This window comes from Ambystoma mexicanum, chromosome 2q (genome assembly GCF_040938575.1).
Source record: "Ambystoma mexicanum isolate Mex_15411 chromosome 2q, UKY_AmexF1_1, whole genome shotgun sequence".
NCBI classification, from domain to species: Eukaryota; Metazoa; Chordata; class Amphibia; order Caudata; family Ambystomatidae; genus Ambystoma; species Ambystoma mexicanum.
Window position 1 is genome coordinate 200795409 of NC_090924.1, and position 13323 is coordinate 200808731.

A 13323-nucleotide genomic window follows, 5' to 3' on the forward strand; every position below is an offset into this window, starting at 1 on the left:
TTTAGATTTTTACTCTTGTGTCCTTAATAAGTTTAAAAATGTCCAAACCCATTATGGAAATATTACTTGCGAGGGGTAGGTTGAATGTACAAGCATAAACATCTGTGAAAGGAATACCAAGTGCTTGGTGCCTGCTTGCATGGAGACATAGCTCTTGATTTAGAATTATTAGAACCTTTTCACATTCCCAAAAAGAAAGATCCACAGTAGCCACCTGTTTTGACATGTTGTATTGTTTTTTCTTTTACATAGGTCCAATTTTCCTTTTTATTCCTTTTTATTCTTGACATTATGTCCCTTAGCATGTTTGCGTATTGTTTCCCCTGATATTAATCTATGCTAAAATGGGTCACATTTTGGTAGCGATCATCAGTGTGTTTTCCTGAAGGTCTCTATTGCCATGGATTTCCCTTCTCCTGTAGACCCTTTGTCATTACTCTCCCCTCCCCACCCCCCAATTTATAAATGTTATCGGCACATTTTGTTAAACTGTAATTCGGTACTTTGGCCCTCTGAAATATTGTAAAGTATATCAATTGGTGCATTCTTATTTCCCAGTGTTTCCTCTTACCATTTTCATCTATTTGTTTCTGTTCGTAGAACTCAGAATGTTGGAGAGCAGGGTCACATGGCACTGTTGGGACATAGCTTGGCAGCTTATATTTCAGTGCTGGACAAGGAGAGGCTAAGAAAGCTTACCACCAGAATACTCTCCGATACTACGCTCTGGCTCTGTAGACTCTTCAGGTAATTTTGGCCAGGAAAAGGCTATCGTATGCAATTTCTATACGCATTTAAGATCAGTGCTCCAGATAAGATTTTGATGTGGGAGTATTTTACTCTCTATTTTTAAACTTGGAGGGTAAATGTGATTTTAAGAGACTAAAAATGACTTTTCTCCTTTGCAAGAGAGTAAAGTGTATGCAACATCCAGCCGACGTGTGAAAAAAATGTATGGACATCATTACTATGCGGCAGCTTTCTGAATTGTGATAGAATACACCTTTCATTATTTCTGGCTATTTGATCTCTCCTGTATATATTTAAATGTTGAAATCACAAAAACCTAGCCAATTATATAGTAAAGCATACATTAATTTGCATTGTGTGTTTTGAGGTTCGCTACCAGAATTGTCTTTGGATGTTTAATGAAAGTCCTCATTTCCTGGAGCTATTACTACCTAATGGTATGCCAATGTTATGTTACAACAGTGCAGAGAGGCAAGGACTCCATGATAAATTATATATCTAATCTCATGGTCAAATGGTTATTTCTATAGTTCTTTTGGCAAAGCGCTGTAAATAGAACATATTTATCGATATTACCACCAAACTAAAGTCGGTACTCCTTTATCAACCTCGAAAGGATGAAAGGCTGAGTTGGACTTGGCGCAATTTGAACCCGCAACCCACAGATCACGCAGAGATTGCAGCAACGAGTGCTCAACCGGCTGAGCTACCTTATTGGCTAACATCCTTCTGAGGTTGGTTAAATGAGTATCGACTGAGGTATAATGATCACAATACCTAGATTTATGACAAACCATTTATGAAGCGCTACATAAAGTTAAAGACCTATCTGGATTATTACAGGGACAGGTTTTGCTGAGTTTCTATTCCGATTACCAATGTAACTTTAATTTGTTTGTTTTTGAACAGCGCTTGCACTTTATTGAGAGTCAGGTTTTGGATGTTTTATTTGTAGTCTTGAAGATTTGAGAGGCTAGAACACCTGTGATCAGTGTTTTGACAATTACTCACCCTTGAGCAAAGACTCTGCTGCCACTGACCATTTATAGTAATGTACCCCATTGACTGCAAGGTTGAATGGATGCAAACTAGACTGTGCATTGTCATCATTTTACACACTGTTTTTATAATTAGACTGTAAATTAAATTAGAAGTGTAAAAATGATCTGCCTTTGCATGATTGTGCACACAGCACATGCAATCTGACAAATACAATTGTCCAATACTGGTTTGCTTTCACCGGAGAACAAAAAAATGTATTAACAAAAATAGGATTCTCAATTACAACTTAGTTTTCCGTCTTATATTAATTAAACAATCCTAAAATTCTAGGAAAACATGCACAGTGCTTCTGAAGCTGAATGGAAAGAAGCCATTCCTTTTATCAGTGTGCAGTTTATTTTTTTGAAAGTCTTCAGAGAAATACATTCTGTTTCAGAGGTGGCTTGCAATTACATCCATGTAGATAAAAATCACAAGAAGCCTTCTGGTTTCTGTCAAGTAACCTGACCTTTGCACTCCCCTCTGCTCTAAACCTGTGTGTAAATGTACCCAGGAAAATAATAAAGCTGGCGTATTTACAAGATTCTCATGCGTAAAAAGGCCTAGTACTCGCCTTATCTGGAGCCCTGTTTAAGATCTTTGTTTTAAATACAATGCAGTGTGATAATATAACTGCTTCCCTCGGATGATTTGAATGGAAACTGAATCTGTGCTCTTCTTTCTGAATATGTCCCCGTGGTGCCCTTCTTGTGTAAATGCTCTGCAGCAGTAGCTAACACCAAACATCTTGAGGTCAAATTTTATATTTAGAAAAAATCTGAAAACCCATGTATTTGCAATATTGTCATATTGCTTAATCTATCAATTATTGTATGGAGTATTTTTATTAACTTGCCATCTGGTGGTTTTGTTAATAGGGAGCCTCAATAGTATTGCTTGCAATTGATGGTGTACCTTTTTGTCTGCTATTCCTGTTTTATATTGGTAACATGTATATAAAAACTAAAACCAATTGGATAATTTGGCAGTGGTCTTCTAAAAGTGGCCCAATAAGGTCGAGTACAGACAATTACGACAGACTTTAAATGTGGGCTACGTCTACTTAAAAATGTAATAAATGATCTGATATACATTGTTTTATTTATAATTTACAAATACAGAGCAAGGGGCTCATTTGATTGCTCCCGTTATAAAATGAATTCAATAAAGTATAACAGAATATGACATATGGACCAATAGGTATCATTTCTTAATTTGTCTACTCTCTAGCAACTATTACATTGTCACCTTACAGGCTACATGTATGCATTTGTCTAACATATAGGACAAAAACATAACTAGGCAAAAGAGAAAAAAGTGTTCTTATAACTATGATACTTTTTCATTTTAATTGTAGTCGGTCTAGATGTATAAGGGTTATTTCCAATTCAGCCTTATCCATACAAGTCAGTAAATGATAACTGCATATCTTCATATAAGTCACTTCTCTCTAGCCTCTTGTACATTACTTTTTCATAATCCGGTAACACATGGAGGTCACTTATCCAGCTGTCAATTTGATGTTTCTTCCTAGTCTTCCACAATTTCAGAAATTGTTTTTGTGCCACAGTAAAGCTCTATTCTACATTTTCATTCGATGACTTATAATCAGATTGCCTTCCTCCAAGAGTAGTAGTATCAGTTTAGGATGTCCATTAATGCTTTTATTTGGTCTTAAATCCACCCTGTCCAGAACATGTTTTACAAGCACTTGTAATTAGCTCAGCAATTCGACTATAGAGCTGTCTTGGAACACTTTGGTTGGTCACAAATCATTAATAAGAGGATTACATTTACATGGCTGGCTTTAGTTTATGTGGTACAACTTGTGGTTGCTGCAGATTTTCTTTCAGAGTGGATCCAGTATATATAATTCTCTTAGGGTGTGTCTGCATTGGGACCTGAGCATGTACACAACCAGATCCTTAGCCACAGTTATCCTTACATTGAGACCTGTCTAAAATACGGCATAGGTAAAGGGTCTCTTCTCTCCGGAAAGCCCTTTGACCTCAATGGAGTGACTAATGACAGTCATTCTATACTTGCACCCAAATTCTCAAGCTATTTGAATCTGTATATTGTTCAATGTTAAGCTCGATGTTCGGGTGAGTGTTGTGAAAAATGAAATGAGCACCTCACCCAGTGTGCATTTTATCTTTATTTTTTTGTGTTTAAAAAATCTGTTTATTGTAAGATCTTGTTCATTAAATGACATCAATAAACATTTAACATAAAAAACAATAGGCAAAGATAATAAAATCTTGAAAATCTTGTATGAGTTCTTAAAAATTGTATTACTAAATCCAACACCCCAAAATGTTGCTTAAATCAACCTCCATAGCAGTACAATTAAAAAATAAATAAAATAAAAAATAGGCAAGTGCTTAATCCTTTTGCACAGACCACTAGACCTTTCCTATACTTGCCCCAAGACCTCTCTTGGAAAGTAAGTGCCCCTGTGGTTACACTGCTGTCCATGTGAGATAAACTGATACACTCTAGCACAAATCATCTTTCCCAGTTCTAATATTTCTTGCTTGCACAATAGTTTTCCTTGGGAAGTTGTATCATTTTGCATATCAGGATAAAATGCGCCAAATCTTCACTAACATTTGGACAAAATTGAGAAAATTAATTTTCTGCCCATCCCTTTCATCTAAAAGTGTGATGTGCCAAAGGCACAATCTGCAACGTCCTCTTTATGTACAGGTATTTAGCCATGTTTAACTGTTCTATATAGGCTTCAACTTAATTAGTATCTTTGCTCTTCCTCACCATATGATGACTACAACAGTAAGTCTGTTAATCTATAGTTTATTTCTTCATACATATAATGTTGATTTACAGCTTCACAGCCACAGTCCTTCCTTGACCAGCCCTGTCTCTCCTCTTCTCGTTCTAGAACCTCCCCATATATCAGGGTTCTTTGAAACTAAACATAACATATCCTCCTTCGATTACCAGCACACTGAGTCTCACTACATTCTCACTTTCACCACCCTATACAAACTCCACCATCGACCCTCACTGGTTAAGACACTGGTTTTTGTAACTCTAACCACTTTAACTAGATTACTGAACTTAGAACAATAATTAAGCACAGTATGAGGTTACTTTATCTTAACACTCCCCTTTCTTAATGCCAACAGAAGCTGTTCACCTTTTTGTGTCATCTTGTTGCTTCATTGTCTCTCCTCCTCAACCCTATTCAAGTCCACACTTAAATCCACCTGCTCGTCCTTTTTTGCAGTGAGTCTTCCATCAAGGCAGGAAACCTGGTGTCTCTACAATGCCTTCACCTCATCAATCCAAATGGAGATTTATCCATAATGAGTGGTTTCCTAGCCCTGTATGCATACACCATCTTGCTCAATTCATCATACAGATCCAACCTTGACTCTTTGCTCAATTGCATCATCTTTCTACTAAGCTGTTAGCTTGTGGATTGTACAATGGCATAGTAATGTGTTTAATCCCTTTCTCATTCATCAATCTTACACAAATTGCGTCCCATTGTCGGTGACCATTTCTTCTGGGATTTGCTCCCTCTGAAATATTGCCTTTAAAAATGTTATAACTGTGTCAGTATTAACTTCCCTGACAAACTGCACTTCAGGTCAATGGCTGTAGTAATCTATCGAGACAGAACATTTTATTTTTCTGTTTATAACCCATGAAATGGCTATATTATATCCATGGCAATCTTCGACCACGGTTCTGTTTGCAGCCTAGGAGACACCAAAGGTGGTGTTTTGGTAATTAAAATCTTGTCACTCTCGTTGCACTGACTGCACTCTCTGACATACCTGTCACTTTTACCCATCCTCCATATTCGACCTTCCGTAGACTGTTATTCACAAATCATCCCAAAGGGTCTGATGAACAAATTGCTTCTTACCTTGTAACGTTCTTTCGATGGGATGTTCCTCCGACGTATTCCTTATCTTTGATAATTCGTCTCCAGCTTGCTGGCCCTGGAAATTTTTTGTCTGTAGAGGGCGCTGCGCGTCGACGTCCGCCGAGTCGATATCCCTCGACAGCCACCGTATCGGCGCCAATGTCACCATGCCCATAAATAGCCACGCGCAGCGTCCGTTGCTCAGTTCCGTTTTATAGCATAAGATAAGTCGTGCCTGAATTGGTTATTGACTTTGAAGGAGCGTAAGCTGCAACCACAAGGGAAGTATTACTGCGGGGATGGATGGGAGGGGCGATAAGGAATACGTCGGAGGAACATCCCATCGAAAGAACGTTACAAGGTAAGAAGTATCTTGTTCTTCGAAGGGATTGTGTCCTCCGACGTATTCCTTATTTTTGATAGACTCCCATAGCAGTGGCATGTAATTGGAGGTGGGAGTAATAATGTCATGTATCCCTTTTAGGAATGAACCGAATGTAATACGGCTTTGCCAAATCTGGTCTCTTGAGTAGTGGAGGAATCCAGGTTGTAAAATGTTGTGAATGTATGTGCGGATGACCATGTGGCAGCCGCACATATGCTCGGACCGGTACCCCTCTTTGGAGGGCCGAAGAGGCTGCGATACCCCTGGTTGAATGAGCCCTAGGATTTTGGGGTGGCTCTTTCTCTAACAGTTTGTAACATTCCAAAATGGCCAAAATAATCCACCTGGAAATGGTCTGTTTTGTTATGGGTAGTCCCAACTTGTGACCTGAGTATCCTACAAACAGTTGGTTTGCTTGCCTAATCCTAGCCAGTCTGCTGATGTAAAAGCTCAGAGCTCGCCTTGGGTCCAGCCTATGTAGCCTTTCTTCCTCTTTCCCCATATGGGGAGGAGTGCAGAACGAAGGTAAGGTAATTTTCTGAGTGATATGAAATTCAGAAACCACCTTTGGGAGGAAATTAGGCTTCACCTGTAGGACAACTTTGTCCTTATGGAAAATTGTATGGTGGGTTTACAAGAGAGAGCTTGTAATTCGCTCACCCTCCTAGCAGATGTTAGTGCTACCAATAGGACAGTTTTAAGAGTGAGAAATCTCAGCAAACGAGAGTGGAGTGGTTCGAATGGAGTACCCATTAGGAAATTTAAGACTAAATTTAAGTCCCATAAGGGAACTTGGAATGGCCTTGTAGGATAAACATTAGTTAATCCCTTGAGAAATTGTATTAGTAGAGGTAGTTTGAAATACGATGGTTCCTCCGCAGTGCGCTTGAAGATTGAAAGCGCTACGAGATAGCCTTTTACAGTGCCAACTTGAAGGCCTGAGTTTGCCAAGTAGAGTAGAAACGATAACACCGTTGGTGTACCACATGAAAAAGGGTCGATATTTCCTTCTCTACACCAGCTGCAAAATTTGTTCCAACGGCGCACATAAATACTTAGTTGCTGGCCTCCTGGCCGAAAGCAACACCTCCATGACGTCATCAGGGAGGCCCCAATCCTTGTACCTCACCCTTTCAGAAGCCAAGCGTGAGGGTTGTGGGTTCTGATGTCTGGATGGAGAACCTGACCTCCCTTCTGTGAGAGAAGATTCTCTTTGAGTGGAAGACGGATTGGAGGACAGATGGACATATCTAGAAGGTCCGGGTACCACGTTCTCCTGGCCCAGTCGGGGGCAATTAGGATCATGGTTTTCCGGAATCTTCTCAACCTCCTGATCATTTGAAGAATAACAGGGACTGGTGGAAAAGCGTAAAGGAGTGGAAACTCCCAGTCCACTACGAACGCGTCTCTTAGAGCCCCTCTAGGGGGAAATTCCCTTGAACAGAACAGATCGCACTTCCTGTTGGTGCTGGTGGCAAACAGATCCACCTGAGGGGTTCCACAAAGGGCAAATATCTCTTGAAGGACTTCCTGAGCTAGCTCCCACTCGTGGGAGACTGTGCTCTGCCTGCTCAGAGCGTCCGCTGTCAAGTTCTTCTCTCCGGCTAGGTGGACTGCCGATAGAGAGATTCCTTCCTGAATTGCCCAAAACCAGAGCTGTATTGCCTCTCTGCACAGTGGCAGTGACCCTACACCTCCTCTTTTGTTGAGGTAGTGCATGGCCACCGTGTTGTCCGTCATTATCAGGACATTCCTTCCCTCCTTAGACTCGCAGCCACTACCGACATTAGCTTGGTGAAGACCATCGGGCGGAGGTCAGCCCAAATGGCAGAACTCGAAATTGATAATGAGAGTCGCCAATTAAGAACCTCAGGTATTTCCTGTGTTTGAGATGGATTGGCACATGGAAATAAGCCCTCCAGTTCTGGAGCTGGAGGGCCTGAAGGATCTGAGAAAGTTACCATCTTGAACTTGTCCTTCCTGAGGAACTTGTTCAATTCTCGTAAGTCCAGGATGGGTCTCAGTCCTCCGTCCTTCTTTGGTATGAGAAAGTAGGGGGAGCACCAGCCCTTGTTCCTGTCCACTATAGGTACCGGTTCTATGGCACCTTTCTCTAGCAGGTCTATAATTTCCTGCAAGAGGAGCGGATCTGGAACTTTTAGAGAGCTGTGCCCCAGTGGATGACTCCGAGGGATGTGTAGAAAGGGTAGGCAGTAACACTGGGCAGCTGTCTCCAATGCCCAAGCATCTGACGCAATAGCCTGCCATTCCGTCAGATGGTGAGTTAACCTGCCTGCTACAGGTGTTTTGTGTGGAAAGACCTCAGAGTGGTTTGGGGGCGGCTGATGCAGATGCCGAGGGTAAAGAGTCACCTGCTGCTGCTGCGGGTTTAGTACTTTTGACCCGTCCACCTCGGGTGGATCTCCTTTGGCCTCTTTGAGCCGGCTGTCCTCTGCCTTTCTCGAATGCGGAATAATAGCGAAAGGACTTTACTCTCCCAGAGGTTCCTGAGGGGCGAAAAGGAGTTTGGCGGATTGCAGCTCCTAAAGATTTTGCCGCTGGTTTAGATGTCTGCAACTTTTCCAGACTGTCATCAGCCTTTTTACCGAATCAAGAAGAGCCGTCAAAGGGCATATTCAAAAGTCTGGCCTGTACATCTGGAGCAAAGCCAGATTTTCGCAACCACGCATCCCATGCGGATTGTCGTACTTGCTGCCATGGCCCTGCTGATACTGTCAGCGGAATGGATGCCAGTTTGATGTGACTCGCACATGGCATCTTTGCCATCTTTGATGATGTTAAGGAAGGCTTCCCTTTCCTCTCATTCCGCTATGCAGTCAGCCGCTGATGAAGCACACTCCCACAGTGTGTGACTGAACCTGGCGAGCGTACAGGTGGCGTTGATGGACTTCAACGCCATACTATAAGCAGAAAATGCTTTTTTTGCCATAGAAACGTGCCTTTTGTCATCTCTATCCTGTGGGACAGTAGGGTAAGCAGATCTGCTGCTTGATGAAGTTGCCGCTTGAACCACCAGGCTCTCTGGAGTCGGGTGTTTTGATAAGTATTCAGGGTCAGCCGCAGCTACCCTATACTTGGCTGACAATCTTTTATAGACTGCAGGCATAACCTCAGGAGTTTCCCAATTAGATGAAATCTTCCTTTACAAGGCTGCATGGAAGGGGACCACAGGATCCTCCTGTGGACCTTTGTCTAGTATGTCTGTCAGGTCATCCTGGTGAAAAACAGGTGAAGGCGCAGACCAACCCATAAATTCAATAATCCTTGCCATCAGGGTTCTATAGGGTGTTTCGGCATGTTCCCCTGGGTCTGGTTTGACAGATTCCACTTCTGGAGAAGTGTCCAGCCCACTTGCCTCATGTAATGATTCCTGTAGGTCTTGCAACCTTCTTTCCTCAGAGGTGAAATCCTCTGAAACAGGTAGTGTGGTCCTCTGCAACCCGAAGGTTTCCTGGTCAGAATCCCCCCCTTCTTCATAGATTGAAGATAATCCGGGTACTCTGACCTCGGAAATGGTGTAAAACCCATTTCTAAGGCAGGAGCCAAACTCGTCATTATTGGGCGAGAAAGCGTCAATGTTGTCGACGCCGATGTGACAGGCTTCGAAGGCGCCGAGAAAGGCGTTGAGAAAACTGGAAGAGGCATCGAAGAACTTGAGAGGATCGGGATCCTACTCGAGGATGTCGTCGACGGTCTCGGCGTCATGCCGGAGGCTCTTGGTATCACAGTTGGCTGTGAAGTAGCCGTGGTTTTCGGCGTCGATGGCGTCGATTCGATCGACTGATGCATCGAAGAACCCTTCGACAACGGCGTTGATGGCGCCGATCCATGCGTCGAAGGGATCTTCGACGACGGCTTCGAAGATGGTGCCTTCTTACCCAATGGCCCTTAGTGCTCTCGGGTGGATTCTTTCGCCGGGTGCAGCGACTCGCAGCGTTTCGATTTTTTGGGTTTTTCACCCGGGGTATCACCCTCAGCTGTCTTCGAGGGGGTCGAGGCCGCTTTCTTGAAGACGCTTAGCATTTTCTTCCTGAATTCCTCCCACTGAGCCTGAGAGCTGTGTTTTGTGGGGCAGGAGACCCTTTCTGGGGAAACAGAAGATGACGAGGAAGAGGATCTTCAACGTCTCTTCTTTGAGTGTCTAGAACTCGACGAATGGTGGGAGCTACTTCGAGACCTAGAATGGGAATGCTTTTGACGGCGAGGAGACGAATACCTAGACTCGGCCGAAGAAACTTTCGAGGAGGTTTTGACTGATTTACCTCTCTCGAGCTTCCCCTTGCGCTCCTTCAAGGCTTTCGCCGTCATGGACATGCAGTCTTCACACTCCGAACAATGGTGCTCGACTCCCAAGCACCACAAGCAGATCCTGTGTGGATCTGTTATCGACATTTTCTTACCGCAGTCTCTACATTTTTTGAAGCCGGACCGCGGAGTCGTCGGTTCCGATGAAGAAGCCATCGAGAACGAGTTGGTATTTCGAGTAAATATAAGAGGTTTTTTCTGACTGAACTGAGCAACGATATTCCGAGGCCCCACGAAGCACGGAAAAACGGAACTGAGCAACGGACGCCGCGCGTGGCTATTTATGGGCATGGTGACGTCAGCGCCGATACGGTGGCTGTTGAGGGACTTCGACTCGGCGGATGTCGATGCGCAGCTCCCTCTACAGAGAAAACATTTCTGAGGCTAGCAAGCTGGAGACGAATTATCAAAGATAAGGAATACGTCGGAGGACACAATCCCTTCGAAACATGTTTTGGTTCTCTGGCAGAGGCCAACCGACAACTACATATTTGTACACCTCTTGAAATGTCATTGTTTGAGCATTTATTCAAGAGTCTTTTGTTATTGCACTCACTGCTAACACGCACAATTCTGCAACGGATATTGCATGTAATGCACTCTGTTGACACCCTGCCTCTAGAATTGGCATCCTCGATGAGCAAACTGCAACTTTGTTGTGTTTTCCTTCCCAAAACTCCTGTAATTATATTCAACTAATCTTGATGCTAACCTAAATAGCATGGGAGATGCTCTCCCTGAACCCCCTTCTTTCAATATTTTATTCAACTGGCTTTTGAACAGTATGCAGCATAAAATGAGCTCCCCAAACAAATTTCCTATAGTGTTGTACACCGCAAGCACATGCTAAAGCCTCCTTCTCCATTACAGAATAGCCTCTCCTTGTTCGCGAAAGAGTTCCTGAAGAAAAACTGACTGTTACTTCACCTCATTTTCCATCCTCTGTGGGAGTACAGCCCCCCAGACCCTTATTACTGGCATGTACTGTGATATTGGTGTGCCTTTTAGTATCAAATGTCTTCAGTGCTTGAGCCCTTATTATGCATTTCTTGGCTTTCTTGAAGGCTACTTGTTTCTTCGATTGTTGTCCCTTTCCTCATTAGCTCTCTCAGTTGGTCCACAATTGGTGCAAATTCTCTCATGAATTTTGTGTAAAAATCATACAGACCCAAAAATAACCGCACATATGCTTGTTGGATGGATCAGGAGTCTTAATAATGCTCTTCACTAACAATTATGCACGGCTGATCCCATGCTTGTTTAAAGAAGGTGTTGATTCAGCGCCAGTGAGGGGGGGGGCGCACCTACCAATTACGGGAATAAGGGGGATGGGCTGGGACACCTTCTAAGGGGGGGGGGAAAGGGGCGGCTATAGGAACTGTAGCGAGCCCCAAGAATTCAGGCATGGAAGGGAACAGTGGGGGGGGAACCTTTGTATATAACACACCATGGACCCAAAGGAGGCAGTTGCACAAATGCGGGAAAGGCAAAGCTGCCAGTAAGCCCTCTCCGTGGCGGCAGCGCAGGTGGGCATCACATCGTAGTCTCACTCACTTTTTTGATCACATGGCCCATGCGCCGTGGCCTGAGGGGCGGAGGGAGCTGAATTCAGGCTGGTAGTCTCCAGCAGACTGCAGTTGCTGGACACGGCAACAAATGATGTAATCCAGGTCAATGAGCCAGTCTCACGGCTATTCGCAGGAGTTTGGGAAATCCACCTAATCCAGAGAGGTACTCGCATGGCACCAAGGCGGTTTCAAATTCTCCCCCCCCCCTCCCTTGGCCAGCGGGCATGGAAATGAGGATGTGGAATGAAGGGGCGCTCCAAGAAGAGCCAATCAGATGGGACATTTTGGTGTGCCTTGAAAGTAACAAGCCCACAGTGTCCACAACGTTGTTTGGAAAGTTACTATCTTGCAGGTGCCTTGTGAATGTCTCCTTTCCCATTAGTTCAGGATGTCTTGTGGTCCTTCTTTTCTAGTGCTGACCAATGGCAGATGAAATGAATAACGACCCGGAGATCAGCACAATTATGTTATTACTAATTGCAAACTGCTTTCAGGGTAGAACAGGAAGCAATGTGGCACCCCAAGGGTAGGAGATTGGTTGAAAGGGGTTAGGTCTGTTTGCTCCAATCATGTCTATGTCTAGCTATAAGGGGTATGACATAGTTTAATCAGTAAGCGTCCTGGGAACCGAGAAGATGCAAAGTCTGAAGCGCAACTGGTTCTAATTGCGCGAACATTGTATTAGCGGTATAAAACTAATGTTTGTCGTGAGCCAGTTTGTCAGCTCTCATCAATCTGTTTTGTTTCACTGTGCTGTTTGATTTGTGCTCGCCCAGCTGTAATAAACAGTGTTACATCTTGCCTGGTGTGTGCTCCTTTTTTGGACTGATGGTGGTAACTTATTTATTGGAAGCCCCAGAGGACCCCTGATACACTTGGACAATGTGTGTCCTAGGTATTCCACTTGCATTTGATATAATTTGCATTTTAGTAGTTTTACTGTCATACAACAGGGTTTGAAATTCCGATTTTATAAGCAGGGGCTAAAAACCATCTCCTGGGTAACGGGCCACAACGGGTAGGAAGGAGCTCCCTTTTGGGGTGCCAGTAGCTAGTACATAGCGTACCACAAATATAACTTTGACACGAGAGACAAAAAATAAACATTTGTGTCCATTATGATGATCTATTGTGCTTGGCGTGCTACAAGCAAGTGTTCTGTCAAGTGTAAGGTGGTGGACCGCTCTGCTGGTGCTAGCTGCATCTATCTGTGTAATCATTTGGTCTTTGTGAGCTGACTCCACCCATATTATACTGAAGAGGATTAAAAAAAACATTTTGCGCACCGGCACACATGCTCCAAGCAAGTGTAACGTGGTTTGGAGATTCGGGGCGCAACACTAAAACATCACAAG

The 13323-nt window shown here is 43.5% G+C and overlaps 1 protein-coding gene across 1 annotated transcript in view; it reads left to right on the forward strand.

The window, feature by feature from the left end:
- The window catches only part of PDXDC1 (pyridoxal dependent decarboxylase domain containing 1), a 1210974-nt gene that overhangs the window by 281020 nt on the left and 916631 nt on the right, over nt 1-13323 (forward strand). Inside the window, exon 5 of the mRNA XM_069647127.1 lies at nt 601-747. Within this exon, the coding sequence (XP_069503228.1) occupies nt 601-747 (147 nt within the window). The remainder of the gene's footprint in view (nt 1-600; nt 748-13323) is intronic.